At 44.2% G+C, this 20,299-nt stretch overlaps 1 protein-coding gene and 1 long non-coding RNA gene across 9 annotated transcripts in view; one reads left to right on the top strand and one right to left on the bottom strand.

Annotated features, from left to right (window-relative positions):
* ITGA7 (integrin subunit alpha 7) overlaps positions 1-3,818 on the top strand; it is an 80,039-nt gene extending 76,221 nt beyond the window's left edge. For 4 of the 8 annotated variants that reach the window (XM_053302554.1, XM_053302553.1, XM_053302549.1 and 1 more), the window contains 2 exons: positions 878-1,003; positions 3,017-3,818. In XM_053302554.1, coding sequence (XP_053158529.1) covers positions 878-1,003; positions 3,017-3,196 — 306 coding nt within the window. In that variant the 3' untranslated portion in view covers positions 3,197-3,818. Of the gene's footprint in view, positions 1-877; positions 1,004-1,528; positions 1,681-3,016 lie in introns of all 8 variants that reach the window. The other 4 variants (XM_053302557.1, XM_053302556.1, XM_053302551.1 and 1 more) reach the window with 2 other exon arrangements.
* LOC128347631 (uncharacterized) overlaps positions 1-20,299 on the bottom strand; it is a 28,880-nt gene that overhangs the window by 8,086 nt on the left and 495 nt on the right. Inside the window, exon 2 of the long non-coding RNA XR_008317627.1 lies at positions 13,165-13,251. This is a non-coding gene — a long non-coding RNA (uncharacterized LOC128347631). The remainder of the gene's footprint in view (positions 1-13,164; positions 13,252-20,299) is intronic.

Raw genomic sequence — 20,299 nt, 5'->3', positions numbered from 1 at the left:
GCTCTAAGTCTTTTTTCCCACTGCCCAGCCCAAGCGCAGCCCACCTCCCACACTCACAAGCATCACTCAGAATTTTTCTAACATAAAGAAAGAGGGAAAGGGAAATGAGAATGCAAGGAGACAGCAAGGGAGGGAGAGAAAGAAAGGATCTGAAAATGAAGGAGAAGAAGTAGGTTGCTGATCAGAAGAGGACCAGACTCTCTTGTGCAGACCAGTTTTTTAAAGGAGGCATAGATACACCCTGATTTTTCTAGACTAGGTGATTGCCCGTAAAATGGAGGCAAGAAGCACATGGTCACAAAAGTTAGTAAAATAAGCTAAAATAAGTTTTCACAACACAAAATACACAGCTTTAGGAGGTAAACAACAACAAAAAGTTTGTACTGTACACTACCACAGAAAACACGCTCTGGGACACGGAAAGTGATTTTTCTGCACAAGGATGCACAGCAAAGCCTAGCACAGCAATCGAGAACAGAATGAGGAAGCAAAATGGCTGAACTCCTGGTTCTGGAGAACACTGTGGAAAATCAGAAATTTGGAATATTGGGGCCTGGAAAATCAAGGTTCCTCTGGACAAGATTTTGTCCTTAAAAAAAACCATGAGTGCAAATAGCAACATCCTGGGATGTCGTATGGCCTGTACACCTCCTTTCCACACCAATGACCTCGACTTAGCCCAGCCCACCCTTAGTTTGGTCAGAGCCTGCGGTTCAGCAACAGCCTGCCTTAATTGTCTGTCTTCCACGGAAGGAGGTGCGGGGCAGCTGAGACGTTTTGGCTCCTGGTTGCATGTTCTGCAGATTCTGTGACGGCCCTCATCCCTTGTTGCACATTTGGATGGCTCTTTGACTTACTGCGGCATTCTCCTTCCCAGATCCCTGTGACTGTCTACCTGGATGACAGTGTGGCTCTGGCGCGAGGGGTGCCCTGGTGGATCATCCTCATTGCAGTTCTGGCTGGGATCCTCGTGCTGAGCCTGCTGGTCTTCATTCTGTGGAAGGTGAGCTGGCCTGGAGGAAAGAGCCGTGGCCGCTGGGAGGGTTCTGTGGGACCCCGTTCGACTCTGTCCTTTCTACCGGCCGTGGGATGGTTAGTTTAGTTCTTCCCAGCTACCAGTTTTGACACTGGAGTAGCGTTCATAAGGATGATTCCGCTCTGTAAAATATGTCCCTTGGCAACAGAAGCCCAAGACCCAGAATACCAAGGGTGATTAATGGCATCTCCTGACTTTTGCAACAGGAGTCCAGCCTCTAGAGGCCATTCCCTGAAGTCACAGCCTCTCAAACAGTGGCACCATATCAGCCAAGATTCATGTCTTGGAGACAGTTATCTGGTGACAGGAACCTAAACTCTATGCTGTGGTGCATGATGGGAGGAGGCGGCTGCCCAAGGGATAACGGTGGATCTAAGGATGTCGTTAGGTTCCAGGCAGCAGTCCTTGCCAGTCAGGTCTTTAGACTCCATTGCTGGTGACCAGACATCAGGCTAGGCTGATCATTCCATTCATGCTTCTTCCCACTGCCAGTGTGGCTTCTTCAAGAGGACCAGCCGGGAATCCAAATACTCCACAAACTATTATCGAGCTCGGCTGGCCATACAGCCATCTGATGCTGACAGGCAGGCCATGGAGGCCTAGTGGTAATGCTTGGCCTCACCCACCTAACTGACCCTCTGCTTGTACGTGTGTAAGAGTGAGAGCTCAGATGCGGAAGGGGAGTGGCAGTAGTGAGCAACTGAGTGCTATTAGTGTGAGGTCACTAAGAATACTAGTGCATGTGTAAGCAAAGAGTGGTACCAGCGCACTTCCAAGTGTGTGTAAGTGCACATGGGCAGTATGTGTGCAGGACTCTGCAGATCATAACATGTAAGAGTAATTGCAGTGCTTGTGTGCATGTGTGTTGCAAGGATATGGATCGTAACAATGCATGATTATCACGGAATAATCCATGGATAGTCAGGGCCCTTAGGGACCATTAGTGATGGGCACTAGGAGTCTAGAAGTGCTAAGATACTGTTGAGAATGACAATATACAAGTGTGCAGCAGAACACAATTCTGCAGATATGTTAGGAGTAAAGTGTATGTGTGCAAAACAACACAAGAGTGCAAAATAGTAGCTACTCCTCTGGCATGTGCTCAAAAGTGCACATGGGATGCAACATTCCTGGGCCAGATAAATGGTTGGGGTGTGTGTGTGAGGGAATATGAGTGTGCAAGAGGCTCAGGAACTATGATATAAAGGCACATCCCGGTGGTTCCAGTTTATGGGCTCAGATATGCTCTTTCAGCATTTCTGATCTCCCACAGTCCAGATGTGTAGGTTTATCAATCTGTACCAAAAAGCCAACCTGATAAGGATCTGGCCAAAATAAAGTTCATGAACACTCTAAGACTAGGACCAAAATATCTGCAAAAATATGCTGTATTTACAAAATGCTTAAAATGCAAATATTCTCAAATTAAAACATCCCCCAAAGCAATAGCTTATCAAAAATAGCTGACTATTCAAATACTGCATATACGATAACAAATACTGAAATAATGACTGAGACTTGGAGGTTTGTACAATAAGTTCACAACAGTAAATTATTTGCCTAATGTGTTTTGGCTTATTTCAAGTCTTCTGCAGTTTCAGAGCCAAAGTCTACAAACTTGCACACACCCTCAATAGCAAGTATTCACTATATCTGTCACTTTCTCCAGCAAGTTAATATCACAATTGCAGAGTAAACCAGTACACCATTTCCAAAGTAGAGGGAGAACTACCAAGTTCTGCCTAGTATCACCTATGCAGTGTGTCCCAGATGCATGGTGGTGTGATGGGTAGGCTCCACTCCAAGAGATGAAGAATGAGAGCTGGAGTGGCATCATCATGGCAGCCCACCACTGGCTGTAGCTGGGGGATGCAGCCCTTGGCTTGGTGGCCAACAATCCTGCCTTTCAGTACATCCATGATGTGGTGGCCCTGTGGACTACCTTCACTGATTTTAATACCATGGCTTCTTCCCTTCCAGCTTGGCTTCTTCAAACGTACCCACTACCAAGAAGCCAAGGTGCCACAGTACCATGCGGTCAAGATCCCTCGCCAGGAGCGCCAGCTTTTCCGTGAAGAGAAAACAGGCACCATCACCAAGAAGGACTGGGTTACCAATTGGAGCGGGGACAGCGATGGCCACGTTCCTGCCTCAGCCTAGATGCGTCCTCACTTTGGCCGCTTGTGGCAAGCCACTGACTGGCAAGGAGCTGCCGCTTGAGGGAGCTCTCTGGTGGTGGTGGTGCTGGACTGGCTAATGGCAGGACTCTTGCCTGCTCTCCTCTACGGACAATCTGCAGATATGGGACGGCTGCCCCTTTCTGCAAGGACTCAGCAGAGATTCAAGGGAGGTGTGCTTCACACTGGGGGATTTATGCTGACAGATTCTTCAAGGCCAAAGGTTATAGAGTTTTTCCAGCACTGTTCTCCCCCCCACCCCGCCCCACTTCTTGTAAAGTTGGACAGGATCCAATGTGACTGAACTGGCACCAGAACAAGACCTCTGCTTCCCTTGATGACCTCGTTCTCTGGTTTCCTGCAGAATCATCTGCTGCAAACAGAACAGTGCATTCTGCTGTTGAGAGATGGAACTGTCCATCATCATCATCACCACCACCTACCGTACTCCACATGAACGGGGCACACATTTGCTGGGAGAGTTGTTTCTTTAGGCATGGGGAAAACTTCGATTCCTTGGTGTGTTTCAGGATATGTTATTTCAAAGCCAAATTACTGTGATGGAGAAGATGTGAGGAAAAACTGCTGCCTTTTCAGCAAGATCACTTTCTGTCTGCTAGCTTTTTTTTGGTAACTTATATTGTCTACATAATATCAGAGACCTTTGATGCCTGAAGCTAAGGGTTGCATTGGATCTGAGATGACATACTTTTGTAATGGAGGCTCTTACTACTGTTGTTAAAGGGGTGGCACCAAAAGATCCTCTCAGTAGCTCTCTAGCCTTCTTCCCCCAAAGTAAGTGAGGCCCAGATATTGTTCTGGAGTCACATCCTTGCCTACTCACAAACGTGCACTGGCAGGCTAGGTGGCCAGATTTGGCTTTTTAAAAGCCAAATTCTGGCTTACGGCCCATTTGACCCACGAGTATACCCCTTAGGTTCTGGCCACCCTGCTGGCAGGCACAGCATGGGAGAGTGAGTCCCACATGGCAACCAAATGGGCCCAAAGCTGCCTTCACCCACAAACAGTGGAGAATGTTCTTGCTTGCAACAATTGCAACAGGGCATTTCCTAACTCCTCTATTTTCTTCTTGGTCACCAGGCAGCCTTGTGTAGCGACACACACACATCCTTGATCATCACATGATTATGGCAGCCTCAGTTGTGTTGAGCATGTCACATTGCGATCTCCTGGATGGCCTTAGGCAAGTCCCCATCTCTGTACTGTTGAAATTCATTGACCTAACTTACAAGGGTGCCAGGATGAACAACCTAAAAAAAATACCTAATCTGAGAATGTCAGCTAAATAAATAGTAAAAACAAGAGAGAGAGAATTGCTTAAAAGACGAAGCCAAGCACAAGCCCTCTGTTTTAGCCACTGAACCATATTGTTTGACACCATGCTCCATGCAGGAGTAAATCAATTTCTTTAAACCACCACAAATAAAATACCAGGGATGTGAAAAACCTGGCTTCCTACCAAACTTAGGAAATACTTTTGCTACTTACATGTTCCAAAATCCCACCTAGACTATCCACTGGTTTTAACAGGGTAGCAGAGTTCTGAACATAGACTTCATTCACTGTGTCACATCCCATCATCCCAATAGTAGTGCTTTAAATAACAACAACAAAAAGCTAGATGCTGATTTATCTCTGCCCTCAGCAGGAAGTGACTAGTATAGAAATCCTTTGGTGTGGGGAGGTGAGGTCAGCTTGACATACCTGCTGCCCCTTACTGTTAGTACCTTTGAAACTAAGCTGGATTTATCCCAAGATGTACATCTTTTGGCACTTAGGTGTGTTTTTCTTAAATACCTGAGGCATCTTGAACATTGAGTCTTCCAGCTTCCCTTGCTGTGTGTGCCATTACACAGCTGCAATCTGTTTGCCTCCTCTGGGGCACACTGAGCAAATGCAACAGAAGTGATGGATATCCTCCTCTGGAACTCTTTCTGCACACATTTAATGAGCTTCAGGAAGGGCAGGTGTCTGGAGCTCATTAGATGGCTGGAGTCCATTCAGGGAGGACAGATATCCTGCTGCGCATAGCTCCTAAATCTAGATCCATGTTTTCCAACTGGCTGTGCCTTCTTCCCTTGTATGGAAGTGTTGAGGCTGGTCTGGACTTAACAAAAAAGGAAAAGATAAAGGGGGAAGACCACCCCTGTGGATCTCCTCAAGCCTCTGCCCTATACATTGTGACAGAAGGCCAGTGCTTCCAGAGCTACTCTTGGTAACTGCTAAATATAAACTTTCCCCCCTTCATCTCCATCACCTTCATCCTGAGACAAAGCAGACTGGGTGGGAATATGCAATGACAAAAGCAGACACACAGACACATTTCCTTGCATCTCAAAGACTGAGGTCAAAGCCCGACAGGCAGGACAGGGTGCAGAAAAAGCAGACCAAAGACTGCTCTTCCTAGAACATTCACATGGCTAACTCCAAAGGGATCAATAGCAAGGCATCACAGCAACCCTATTAAACTCACGGTTAGATGGTGGCTGCGGTCAAGGCCTAGACTGTAGTGGAATTCAGAAGGGTCTGATTTCCTGAGAGCTATCAGATTTTTAAAATCATCACTATAGCAATGCAGACAGGACTGCTTGTGAGAAGTTGGGAAGAATTCTCTACTGGAGAAGATCATACCACATATTTCTTATCCGCCATGGCAATTCATACATTCTCTGTTGCTTTTCTGTTTGGCCCCTGTGGAATATGATTCCACCTCACTGCTAAGGATTTTCTACCCCACTCAATTTTCAAGTCCCAAGACAAATTCAGTATTTTGGAGGATGCGAAAGGAATGGTCTCACATTGCTTTCATTCCCAAGCTCCCCGGCTGCAAACAGTGTAGAAAGAGTAAGACTCCAGGGTGTTGTTTTTTGTTTATTTGTTTAGATTTCCCAGTAGCCTGGCAGCAAAATGAAAATGCTTAGCAGCTCAAGCCTGGAGTAAGAAAACAGCACAGCTCTTTCTCTTTGGCTACAATTCCAGCTTGCTGCCTGGAAGATCAGAAGGCACCATTGGAGGATTCAAATCAAACCTGTACTATTGCAAATAATGCAGAGAGCCTGTAGCTTCTCAATATCCTTGGACACAGAAAGCCCATGCTACCTTTCAGCTGTGAGTTTTGCACATGACATTGGGCTGGCTCACATGTAGTGCTGAACCGGAGGTTTGGTGGAGCAGCAGGAGTCTGGGGAACACACATGCACACCCTACTTCTGGTCTTAGGAAGGATATGCTGAGACTGGGCAAGTCGTATAAACCTACCAGTCTTGGCACCTACCCTACTTGTGGTCCAGAACTTGAGAGATGTCTCTCACATCAAATCTTAGCTACAGACGTCAGATTCTATACCGCCAAGTAGGGCAGAATATTCCAAGACCGGTGGGTTCGTATGACACAACCAATCTTGGCATATCTTTCCTGAGACTAGAAGTAGGGTACACACACACACATTCCTGAGGCTCCAGCCACTCTGTACATGTCAACCCACCCAGTGTGAAAGACTCTGGGCTAACTTGGTCTGTTACATCTTTTCCCCCTAGCCATCCTCATGTACCTTTTATAGCCAATAAGCAAATTAAGCCACTTCTAGCTGCATGGCAAGCAGAAATACAATCATGGTAGTTTTTTCCTAAATGGAGATGGCATAGAGAAATTACAGCTGTTGAATTTCTATTTTGTCATGCAGTTGTTAAAGGTACAGGAATCCTCCCAAAGAAGAAAAGGAATCTCTAGCACACAGTACTATATTCCCAAAGGGTTCATGATAAAAATGATTACAGGAGGCCCTCATTTTCCATAGATTTGTTTTCTGTGGTTTCACTTATTCGTGATTGACCAACATACACAGGGTCTCATTTTCCACAGTATAGGGTTTCAGCTTTTCAAGGATTTTGCAGGCATGACTTTTAGTTTCACTTTTAGCATGTGCCTTATATCGGCGTGGTTTGAGGGAGGAGCTTTGTGGGTGGTTGTTCTGGAGTTGATGGTGAAGGTTGGAGAGTGTGTCTTGGAGGAGTCTGGAGTGCTTTGGAGTGCCTTTTTGGAAGAGTTTGGAGTTTCTTGTGTTTTGGGGGTGCCTTTTGGAGCTGCAGCGCAAAGTAAAATCCAGGCCATCCTTGGGATTGTTCCTCAGGGTGTGTGTGTGCTTTGGACAATACTGTATTGGACAATATAGTACTGTACTGTGCCCTGTACTGTACTGAGTCAGACAGTTGGTCCATCTAGCTTAGTACTATATTATACTGGCAGCAGCAGACTGGCAGCAGCTTCTCCAAGGAGACTCCAAGCAGAAGTCTCTTTCAGCCCTTTCGGGAGATGCCAGGAGGGGACTGGAATCTTATGCATGCAAGCATGCAGGTACCTTACCCAGAGTAGCCTCATCCCCTAAGGCAGGGGTGGGGAACCAATAATTGTGGCTGGGGATGATTGGAGTTGTAGTTCAACAACAGCTGGAGGGCCAAGGTTCCCCACCCCTGCCCTAAGGTGAATATCATACAGTGCTCACATGTAGTCTCCCATTCAAATGCAAACCAGGGCAGGCCCTGCTTAGCAAAGGGGACTAAGTTGCTCATTACTGCAGTAGCTGGAGAGTTTAGGAGCTGAAGCAGCCAAGGTTCAGTACTGTATTCCTCACTTATTTCTCTCTCCCCACCACCCACTTTTGGATGATATTTGGGACTTAAAATTTTTCCAAAGAACCTGACCCCTAGATTCCCATAGGTTCAAGGTCCCCCCGCCCCCGCATGCCCAGCCGCAGTTTTGCCATCCACAGTAGTAGCCAGGAACCTAACCCCCCTGTGGAAAATGAAGGCCTCCTGCATGCGTATATCAAAGCCAGTTCCTTGGCTTTTGTGCTTTGCTCACACTGGACTTCCAGGGTCCCTTTCCCTAGAGCAGGGATGGGCAGCAGACAAATCATGATCTAATGGTAGATCTCTGAGTGATTTGCTGTTGATGATCCTCAGTTGTTTAGCAATAGTAACAACAACAAAAAGGTTTCAGTCCTCATTCTCCAAATTAAGCTGCTGAAATGAAGAAAACTTGGCGGGGGGAGAATCAGGATTGGGTTAACTTTTTGCGATGAGCTTAGTTCTGGCACTGAAAACAAATTTCAGGGCTTAGCATGTGCTCAGAGGCACCTTGTGTCTCTTCATTCTGAGTCCCCCACCACCATTGTTTGGCACATGGTTATGGTTGGGAAACCTCAGGGTTCTAGTACAAAACAAAAGTAGGTGCTACATGCCTGGTCTGCCCACCTTTGCTCTAAAGCAGGGTTCCTAACCAGGGTTCCTAAGCCTCTGGGGGCTTGAAGGATGGCCCTTAAGAACTTAATTTGAACTGTTTCTAATATTGTAAAATTATCAAAAGGCCCAATTTGCACGCCATAAAGAATTTGAGGGTATATTTTAGCCTTCAATAATTTGACAGCCGCTGGGACAAAAAGTAGAAGAGAAGTAAAAAGATTTAATCTTTAAAAAGAGAAGTAAAAAGATTTAATCACATTTGCCATCTGTTGGGCACTGTGAGAAACAAAGCTAAGATGAGCTTTCCGGGATCCGCTGGAATGAAATATAACCCCTAAATACTTGAAAACCTTGACTTGCTCAATATTATGTCCATTTATGGACCATTTATGGGTTTGGGGGCGTTTTGCAAAAACCATCACCTTAGTCTTGGTATAGTTTACCTCCAAGGCCTCCTTCACAGTATAGACACTCAGGGAAGTTAAGGCACGGCTTAACCCTATCTTGGTTTGAGATAACAGGACAACATCATCAGCATAAAGCAGTAACGAAACATGCCTATTTGCAAGTTTAGGGGGATGAAGAGCAAGGTCGTTCAGATGAGAAACTATTGAATGTATATAAAAATTAAATTAAACGGGCAAGAATACAACCTTGTCATACTCCTCTATAAGTAGGTATCTCAGCTGAGAGATGCCCTTTCTTACTACACCGCACTCTGAGGCGGGTGTTCTGATGAAGATTGTAGATTAATAAAAGTAAACGTGGTTCTATTGATGATTCCTTTAACTTCGTCCAAAGTCTATCTCTGGAAATAGAATCGAAAGCTAATTTAAAATCTATAAACGTAGCATACAGGGAGGACTTAGGCGAGCAGGAATATTTCTCAGCTAAATATTGTAAAATAAATACTTGCTGTGTTGTAGAATATCCTTCACGAAATCCCGCTTGTTCGGCGGATAAGATATCCTGAGTATCCAGCCATTCCTATAATTTCCCCAGGAGATGTCTAGCATAGAGTTTACTAATAATGCTGAGGAGACTAATTGGGTGATAGTTATTAGGATCCTCCCTTGATCCTTTCTTATAAATTGGGACTATTACTGAGACACCCCAATCCTCGGGCATTTTTGCAGTAGTATCTATGAAGGTAAATAAGGAAGCAAGAAGAGGAGCCCACTAATCAAGGTTGCTGCGAATAATTTCAATTGTAATACAGTCAATTCCAGAAGCCTTACCCGTCTTACATTTTTTACCCAATGCTTCAACTTCCGAGACAGTGACTGGGCTCCAGCTTGGAAGTTGGTCTGGGTTATAATCAATTATAGCCGTATGGGAGTCCTCTTTTTGATATAGTATTGAGAAATGATGTTCCCATATCCCAGCTGGAATTGCCAAATTAAAAATAGAAGGGGCCCTCCCTAAAGGACATGAAATTAGCCGCCAGAATCTAGTCTGATTTTTAAGTTTAGAAGTGGCAATGAGGTCAGCCAATTCCTCTTTTTTGGCTTGGAGTTTCTTATCTCTTATAAGGTTCTTATATTGCTTCTTAAGGGTTACCAAAGTTTGTGGTGCAACATTAGAGGTGCCTTTTCCTTACAATTTAAAGTGATAAATTAATTTCCTCTTGGCCTTGAGGCATTCCTGATCAAATCAGGTATGCGAAGTGTGATTACATTTCTTAAGTGGTATGGAGGTCGAGCTTGTTAGAGCTGATGTAAGAGAAGTGATCAGACGATTATACTGCGGACGATCAACTGCGGATGGTTCCGTACCATTATACAAGCCATTATACGTACCATTATACAAGCCATTGATTATATCTGCCTGGAGGCCAAACATCACAGGGGAGTACAGTATTTTTTCAATACGTTGTTGAAGAGCTGGTGTCCATCTGGCCCTAATCCAGACCAATTTCTCCTTGCTTACAAGGAGCTGATAAAACTCTAAATAAAGTGCTTCATTTAATACCAAAGTCAACATTAGAGGTGAATGATCACTTTCAGTATGTGTAATCACTCGAAAATCCCCCAAATAAGGTAATACATTTCTAGATACCGCCATATAGTCTATGAGGGATGGTTTGGTACCTGCCCAATGTGAGTATTCTGCCGGGTAATCGGAAGCTATGGCTCCATTAAGTAAATGAAGATCTGCTCTTCTAAAGGTCTGAGTAAGATTTAAGCCTGAGTAGTTTCCCACGGCAGCCTTAGATTTCCTAAAAAAGAGAGGGGAAGGAGTACCATAAGGCAGGGGGTGCTGATGAAATTTGTGAAAAAAAACATGATCATTTTCAGCCACCCTTGCATTAAAGTCCCCTGCCACAATTAAGTACGCATCACTCTGGGCTAGTTGGATCTTATTTATATAGGATTCTAATTTTTGCCAGACTGACCTAATTTCAGCATATATTCTAACAGGAGGAATGTAAACATTCACTGAGATGAAATATATATTACCAAAGTTAACCCGGGTCGCCATGGCACGATGGTCCAAATTTTCCAAAGAGTTAGATTTAAATGGTAGGGCAGTGAAAATAAAAATTGTCAGCCCACCATGGGGCCTGCCTCTTGACGTACCTGCAACCGCCCTCAAGGACAAAGATTTACAGCCCGGTAAATATGGGTCTGCCACCTTTGCTCTAGAGCAGGGTTCCTAACCTTGGATCCCCAGATATTGTTGGCCCACAACTCCCATCATCCTTCGCTACTGTTGCCTTGGCCACAGTAGGGACTTTTACACACATGGCTTTTAGCTCACATCCCTTCTGGAATGGAAGGTGTGAGTCCACATATCAGCTGGATTTACCCCAAAGTACCTGTGAGCTATCAGGGACCAGTACACACCCAATTCTGCTTTCGCCCAAATTACTGCTGTGCATTCTAGCTTGGCCTGAATTATGTCCGGGGTAAAAAGATCCTCTACGTGAGGCAGCCTTTTTTTTTTTTAACCTGAGCTTTTTGGTATGCCCCACCGCTTCTCCCGCGATGTGTAGAGGGGCCATTGCCTCTCTACACATTGAAAAATTCGTCATTTTTCAAAATGCGCACTTTCGTGGGGCTAAATGAAGGAGAGTTTAACAGTTGTGTTGGGTATGGTCTGCTCTGAGTGATTTGCAATTGTGAGCGCTGGTGTCGGGGGGGGGAGGGGTTGTGGCAGATTGGTGAAATTCTGTGGAGGGAGTCCAGAAGGGGAGGGGGAGGGAGAAATTCCTGAGTTAAGCACAAGCTTTGCTAGTGCTTCTAGTCTTTTGGCTATTTTTAATTCATATATGAGTCTCTGGCTTCATCTTATTGAAGCCTGGTCACCATAGGAACATAGGCTTTACATATGCAGATGCTGTTGGAGGATGCCTGGAACTTAACAATGGAGAAACAGGTTCAATGTAACCTAAGCCCTTTGTGTCTGAGCTGATTCCATGAGGCTGCATTTTTCTTCATCACGGAGGAAAAGCAATGATTTCTTTTTTAGACTTCCATGGCCTCTTAAATGGTCTGGGGTGGGATGGGGGAACATGAGGTGATGAAGGCAGTCACAAATGCAAGTTCATTATAAAAATCAGCAAAGATTTGGGTCAGATTCAGCAGGTTCAGGTTAAGCGTTCTGTTGTTTGATCCAGCTGCTTGGCTACTTGTCTCGCAGCAGTCAAACTAACAACAAAAACGTATCTCGCCTCCTCCTGTGGAATGTGATTGGTTGGAGAAAAAACCTGGAGCAAGCTGTGGGAATGCACACAGGAAAAAGATCCACAGGAAATGCCAACAAGCACCAACCCTATGTGAACGGCTCATCTAATCACCTGAATTAAACATCTGTGAATCTACTCGGAAGCAGATTCACTCTTTGGATACCCTGAAGCATGAAGCCATGTCTGAATATCACCTAGGGGATGATAGGAATCCAACATAATCTGGGGACCCAAAGTTGGAATCTCTGTTCTAAAGGATATACATGCACTGCGTTCTGCATTCTGCCATAGAAGTGAATGTCTGTCTCACTGAGGAGAAGCACTGATCTTGCCAAGATCACTGGCGTGAAACCTGTGCCACTCCCTGCAACACTAGGGATAATCCTGTATACTCGGAGAGACCCACAGACCCTCCCATTCCCATCCCCTCCATCCCATTCCTAATGATGGTCATTTCACTAGACCCAAATAAAAAGCAACTCGGGGAAATAAAGAGGTCTCTTTTGAGACCTCGATGACACAAGAGCTGCTGCCTCACCTCAGGCAACAGTATCACAAGTACTATTGAACAGACAGGATTGTGTCCCAAGGATCCAGATTTTTGTTGCTCTTTGTAAATTATTTAACACATTCCAAGTTGTTGTGTAAGAGTTTATTGTGCTTCCTAACACCTGTGTGTGGGAGTGCGTTTGAATACTCCCACGCAGATGTATCAGATCTGTGTCTAACACACATGCAAAAGTAAATGCAATCGACACCACTAGTGTATACTCACGAGTAACTGCACTTAGCCATAAATAAAATCAGTTGCCATAGCAACATCAGCATCACCCAACACGGCATATGGCAGAGAGTGGGGGATGGTCTGAAGGCAGTCATTGCCCATAGAAGCTTGGGATTGGATGTATGAAGGGACAGACAGTGAAGAAGACTCATGCAATGTAGATACAGAGGGAGAAGGTTTGAAACTCAGAAGGAAGTGATCCAGAAACTTTCACTTACCCTGGCTGGGGCTTTTTTTTGTAAGAGATAGCTGCAATGCTGAGGTAAAACGTTTCTCTGTAGGGCCCCAAAAGTCCAAGGTCCAACCTGTCAAATGTTGTGCAGTATTTCAAACAATGTTTTCTCATATGCATACACAGGTGTGTGTGTTTGTTTCATTTTCTCTGCCCTCAGAGGAAGATTAATGGCTCCTTTTTGCTCCTTCCATACTAGCAAAATATGAAGCTGGGCACTGGGGCTAGTGGCTGGGGTCCTGTGGTAAGGCCCTGTGGCAGAGCCTTGGCCAGGCTTAGCTACAGACCGGATTATTATTTAAAGAGGGCTTGTTAAACCACCCCCACACTATTAGTCATTCTAGTGGGGCAGCTGCTGGTGGATGGCGCTGTGCACTTTGTTCTACAAAGCATGTGATTTGGCAGAATTTTTGTCAGATATGTGTAGTTTTAGAAAGTAATGTTTGGCACCCAAAAAATCCAATGTGGTGGCTGAAAATAAATATGGTGCTGCTATATTAACACGTGTGCAGAAAGCATACATTTTCCTTCTGTTTTGCACCTTTGAATGCAATAGGACAACTGTATTCAAAGTATTCCAACTGACCCTCATATAACAGTTTTTAAAATTCTTTTTTCTAACTTCTTGGTTTGTACTCTGTCTATGCTCTGGAACTACTTTCCCCCAACAATACACTTCTTTCCCCCAACAATACACTTCACATTTAGAATTAGATGACTCAGATTTGACCCTATCTCTAGCAAGAGAACAGATAGGAAAACCTCTTAGATGCAACTGTCTTGGACATAGTCTTTCTAAAATGGCTCCCTGACTGGAGATGTCCATAAAATGGAGACTGCATTCAAAAATCCCTGGGTGAGCTGGAGTCAGCTACAAGGAATTTGGGGGCAGGTGGGGTTGTGTTGCTATATTATTTCTCTTTCCTTCTTCACTCATCTCTGGTAGACAGTCTCTGATATCAAAGAGCTAGGGAACAATAGCAGTCACCACAAAGAGTGTGGGCAAGCAAGCTCAACAAACATTCTTCGATTGAGTGTGCAAGCTCACCAATGTGATTCTGGAAGTGGGGCAGCCTTTCACAGAAGAATTGACAGAACTACTTGTTTCCACACCCAAAGATATTACAGAGCAGAGTTTTGCCGACATACTCTTTACACACTACAACACGGATAGAGAGTGTGTCATTCAAGGTAGGGCTAAACAACGAAGATGAAAAACTCTTCTCTCGACCTATTAAGAAAAACAAGTTGGGTTTCTTCAAGCAGCACATTGCTGCTCCACAGACTACAATAAAGGAAGACTGCAACCTTTTCTCACAACTCTTTGAGGTCATTCACACAATCAAAAACCTGGGTTTGGGAGCTGTGTGTACTCCCAATTTTTGATTGTGTGGAAGCAAGGGTAGACGAAACCCTGGCTAGAAGTGATTGTGTGGAAGCAAGGTTAGAGGAAAAGCTACCCAGGTTTTCCTCTAACCTTGCTTCCACACAATCACTTCTAGCCAGGGTTTCGTCCACCCTTGCTTCCACACAATCAAAAATTGGGAGTACACACAGCTCCCAAACCCAGGTTTTTGATTGTGTGAATGACCTCATTATCTATTGTCACAAGAGACAACTGAATTTGCAAAAGTCTGAAAATCAGTTCTCTCTAGCCTCACTCAGTGACAGTGGGAAATTTCACACCTGTGAGAAGTCTCAAATGATTGAAATTCTTGAAGCTAATATAAAAGTGCTGCAGAAAGAAACACCCAACAGATGATAAAATGGTAGATGGGTCAGTAATGGTGAATAGCCTATCAGTGCAGAGAACAGGAATTAGGGATGTGCACAAATTGGTTTTTTGATTCAATTTTGTGCCACAAACAAATCACCCCTGATTTGTTTTGTATCCAAATCTACCCCCTCCAAAGCACCCCAGATTTGATTTGTATTTGCTTTGATTCAATTTTGATCTGGACCAATTCAGACCACTTAACAAGGTCCGAGGGGCACAAAATTTGGGTGGTGGGTAGGGCCCCATGGGTGTCACCTACCACCCAAATTTCAAGGCAATGGGACATTTGGTTGGTTTTTAATGAACTTTTTTAGTTTTTACTGATTTTGAACATTTCCGCCATAGGAAACAATGGGGATTTGAAGTTGCCATATCCTAACCCTAAAACAGATCCCCAGTTTTCATCTTTTTAAAAAAGTTAAGCTCTAGCCCGTGTAGAAGTGGAGTTATGAATCAAAATGTGCAGTATTTATTTTTTGAGTGTTTTGATTCTTTGGTGTATAATAACTTTTCCTTATAATTAATCCCTATGAGGATTCATTGAACACCTTCATTTCTTCTGTTCATTCTGACTGTCACTGGACAGTGCCAATTGTCAACTGCCATGTGCCAACTACCCCCCACACACACACACACACCTGCAAGGCAGTGGGGTACTCATTTTAATTTTTAGGAATATTGAAATATTTGGATTCTTTGGTGTATAATAACTTTTCCTCATAATGAATCTCTATGAGGATTCGTTATACGCCTTCGTTTCTTCCGTTCATTTTGACTGTGCCAATTGTCTACTGCCATGTGTCAACTACCCCCCCCCCACACACACACTGGGGTACTCAGTTTATTTTTTAGGTATTTTTGAAGTGTTTAGATTCTTTGGTGTCTTCTTTACACACCTTCATTTCTTCTGTTCATTTTTACCCCACTGCTTTGCAGGTGGGGGTGGGGAATTAGTGCCATCCCATGTTCCAAATACCCCACAACCCACTGAGTACTCAGTTAATTAATTAGGAATTTTTGAGGTGTTTAGACTCTTTGGTGTGTACTGAATCCTCATAGGGATTCATTATGTGGAAAGGTTATTAGACACCAAAGAGCCTAAACACTTGAAAAAAAAAACCCTAGAACATAAACTGAGTAGTACCCCACTGCCTTGCGGGTGGGAGTGGGGTGTAGTTGGCACATGGTAGTTGACAGTTAGAACTGTCGAAAAGACAGTCAAAATGAATAGAAGAAATGAAGGTGTGTAATGAATCCTAATAGGGATTCATTGAGGGAAAGTTATTATACACCAAAGAATCCAAACACTGGAAAAATAGTGATTACACATTTTGCTTCATAACTCCACTTCCACAAGAACTAGAGCTTAGCTTTTTTTAAAAAATTAAAGCTGGGAATCTGGGAGAATTAATAGGAGGGATACGAATCTCAAATCGATTCCGGTCTAATCGGGCGCAATTCGATTTGTACCCGAAACTAGCCAATGGACCACAGGGGTGATTTGTTTTGTCTCCAAATCACCCAAACCAGCTAGATTTGGGTACAAATCGATTTGTACCCAAATCAATTTGCACATCCCTAACAGGAATTGCCTTTGAAAGGATGTTGCTCTGCATAGTGGACATATTATACAAAGTACAAGAAATGTGATGTTGTATTTGATGTGTACTTGCCGGACAATCTGAAAGCAGAGACTGGGTGTGCCTGAGGAAAAGTGTAGCAGGAACCAGTGGCGGCCAGCGGGAGGCACCTTTAACTGTAAATTAGTATGCGCTTACCTCTCCTCCTGCCGCACCTGAAAGCTGTTCAGAGCAGCGCTATGCCACCCATCACCCACTGCGGTGGAGGATCGGCTCTGCCACGCAAATGGCCTCCGCCAGCTGAGTGGCAGAGCTGATCCTCCGTCACAGAAGCACCTACTAATTTACAGTTAAAGGTGCCTCAAGCAGCCCCCTCCCCAGCAGCACCCACACTGGCCACCGCTAGCAGGAGCCAACAGAGAACCAAATGACTGGAAAAACTTTTAAAGAGATTGCAAGAACAAGAGTGAACTTTCCCACTTCTTAGCAGATACCACTCTGTGCAGAAGGAACAATTATTGTAACTAAGGGAGAAAATGTCATAAACAACCAAATTTTCTGCACAGTTTATTTGGCTCCTTGCTCAAATGAAGAAGAGGCCGACACACTGCATGAGCATATTTGTGGGTGTAAGGACAAATAGGTCTGCTCTTCTCTTTCTTAAAGCTTCTGCTCACCACTCCCCTCCCCATAGCGCCGAACCTGTGCTCAAAGCTCGGTTCATGCACATCCTTAATAGTGGAATCTCTCTCCAAACCCACAGCATGGATTCGTTTCTGCCATGATGACAGGTGAGAGTATTATGCAACGTGCAGATTGCTAAACAAAGGAAATTGTTTACAGCTCAACTGTAGATTGGTGCCAGCACATAGATGCTTAGGGTGGGATGCACAACTTGCTTCAGTCCAGCACAACAGGCCCATTCACACGTTACATTCAACACTTGTACAAGTGTACAGTGTACACAGGTGTAGAAGTACACTTCCTATCTTTACCATGCCTGTACGGATGGCCTGTATCCAGGTTCACTTTTACACTGAATACAGGTACAGTCATTCACACACAAGCACATGTACAAGTGCACAGACATTCTGTACACTCGTACAGCATAATGTCTGAATTGGGATAATGTCACAAAACATTATGGCATCACTTCAGGCTGACATGCCATCCTAAAACATAGGCTTGGACTTGAGTAATCAGAGCTTATTCCCAATGGCTCACTTTCATTTTGGTCTTCCTCTGTGCAGGAAGCAACACTGATAGTATTTGTTATACTTGAAAAATAGAGCTTACATTATATGGTCCTAGGTACATTCCTGGCTGCCACTGCAAGAACATCCCCTCCCCACCCCACACACCTCTCCAGTATTGCTTTTAGTAATTAAGTAATTAAATTAATTTGGAACTCCTACAGCCCCATTTTCTTCCCTGCCTGTGCCCTGGCTTCCTTAGCAGTGCTGTCAGCTGTTACAAGACACACAACGTTCTTGGATTTCAAGGAAAAGAGGTAGTAACCAGTAGTCTCTAGTATTCAGAGCATACTGGACTATATGTGTACGGCAACAGTTTGTCTGCTGTAATAACCTACATCTGTGATTGAGTCCTGAGTGCTTTTACAGAGTTATTGTAAAATGAGAGTGTGGCTCTAATAAAAAAAGTTCCAGATTTCCATTAAAGCCCTGTGCAGCACCTAAGGACAAAAACTACTTGCTTATTTCATGGGTTTGCTTCCCAGAATACACTTTTTAAATACTAAGGAAACTTTATCCTAGCAGAAGGAGATTGTAATAGCAATTTAATGAAAAGAGTGGGAGTTGGGGGAAATTCAATGGCAGCAAGTCTAAAGGAAGCTGTGAAGACACAAATATGCTCAGACTAATTCACAGTGACATGTGGCCAAAAATAAACAAGGCTTATATGTAATATATATATATTTAGTTCTGCTTGTCTGAAGAGATATGTTATAGCAATTTTAAGGTAAGGGTAATTATAAGTCACTGTAATTAAAACATTTTTTAAGTTGTAACCTAGCCTGTCCTTTTAGACAGGCAGAGTTGTATATTAGTCTTGTCTTTATCCCTGCATTCACATTTTACATTTTTAAGGGTATGCTTGAAGCATCTTAGATGTACAGTGGGTGGTGGGCAGTGGGAAACCAGCACCTCCCTGAAAGACTTTGTTCTCACAACCACTACACCTGAGGCTGGGGAGGAAGAGGGAGGGGAGAGGCAGGATCCGTCCTACTTTCCCCCACACAACTGCTGTGGAGAGCAGTGTGGTGAGAGAGAGGCCAGGGGAAGGACATATGGCCTACAGAAAGTCCACAATGCATTGCACTGCTCACACAGTGTATTGCAACTATTCTAGTGGCCAGGACAGTCCTTCCCCCAGCCTTTATAGTAGCACGGGCTGCCAGCAGCCTGAACAGGGCATGCTGCCACATGACTGGGTGGTGGAGCAGGAGGCGTGTGCATGCCCTCCGACCTCACTTTTAGATTGGGAAGAAAACCTGGGCTACCCAGCAGGAACATGTCAGTATCAGTTCTGATCCTGGTGCTCCACATGACCTGCCTTACTCAGATAGGGCTGGTTGTGTGAATGGCACCTTAATATTTTTAGCTAGTTCCTAAAGGGAATGTTGCTGTGGGTTCAGATGACATACAGCCTCTCCTGGACTTTTTGGCCACAATTAGCAGTTCAGCTCATGAAAAAAGAGTATTTTTTCAAAACTACCTTTTCTCTAATGTGAATGTGCAGTGTGAAATTATGCACATGGAGGAAAAGGTGTGGATGGCCATAGCACACAACCTGTGGAGAAGTGGTTACAGGCACAGAGGGTGACATATGGCAGGGCTGGCTGCTCCTACCATTCCCTCACTTCTCCACCTGAGAATACCTTTCTTCCAGTTCTTGCCTTGTGTGGTGCATTCCCCACATAATCAATCAATATAGTGATTTTTCACCCCCCCCTTTTTAAATATTTTATATATTGCTCTTCTTCTTGTGCAACAGCATTCTTACAACCCCAGAGTTCTCCCCTTCCCCTGCTTAATCTTCTCTCTCTCTCTCTCTCTCAGATCCCTCCAATGATTGTTGTTTTTACTCTTCATAGATACAATGTTGTATCTTTCAAACATATGTGTATGTGCTTGCAATACCGTTTTTACCCCTTTCTCCTCCCTGATCAGAGATCAAGAAGATAAGATTTAAATGGTGAAAAGCAAAGCTTCAGAATTTTAAAGTGCAGCCCGATCAAAACCTTTTGCATACTGAATCTGGCCCAAAATACTATGATACAATGACCTCACATTAGGGATGTACACAAATCAATTTTTTTGATTCAATTTGTGCCCAAAACAAATCACCCCTGAGGTAAGGGCTTAAGTATCACATAAAGCAGGGCTGCTCAGCTTCGGCCCTCCTGCAGATGTTGGCCTACAATTCCCATAATCCTTGGCTATTGGCCACTGTGGCTGAGGATTATGGGAGTTGTAGTCCAAAAACTGCCAGGGGAGGGTGTAAATTGAGCAGGCCTGGTCTAATCCTTTTAAACAGTCAGTTAACCTAGTGGCCATACCACTGCTTGTGGCAGGAAGTTACTTTTTTCTGTCTTAAATCCACTGCCATTCAAAACTGTCATCCTAACCAGATGATAGAGCAAACAAACTATTCAAGAAATGAGTGATAAGAACAGCCCTGCGGGATCAGGCCCGAGGCCCATCCAGTGTAGCAACCTGTTTCACACAGTGGCTCACCAGAGG

This window comes from Hemicordylus capensis, chromosome 2 (genome assembly GCF_027244095.1).
Source record: "Hemicordylus capensis ecotype Gifberg chromosome 2, rHemCap1.1.pri, whole genome shotgun sequence".
Taxonomy (NCBI): domain Eukaryota; kingdom Metazoa; phylum Chordata; class Lepidosauria; order Squamata; family Cordylidae; genus Hemicordylus; species Hemicordylus capensis.
The sequence above is the reverse complement of the archived record's forward strand: the minus strand, read 5'-3'. Positions and strand labels throughout refer to the sequence as shown.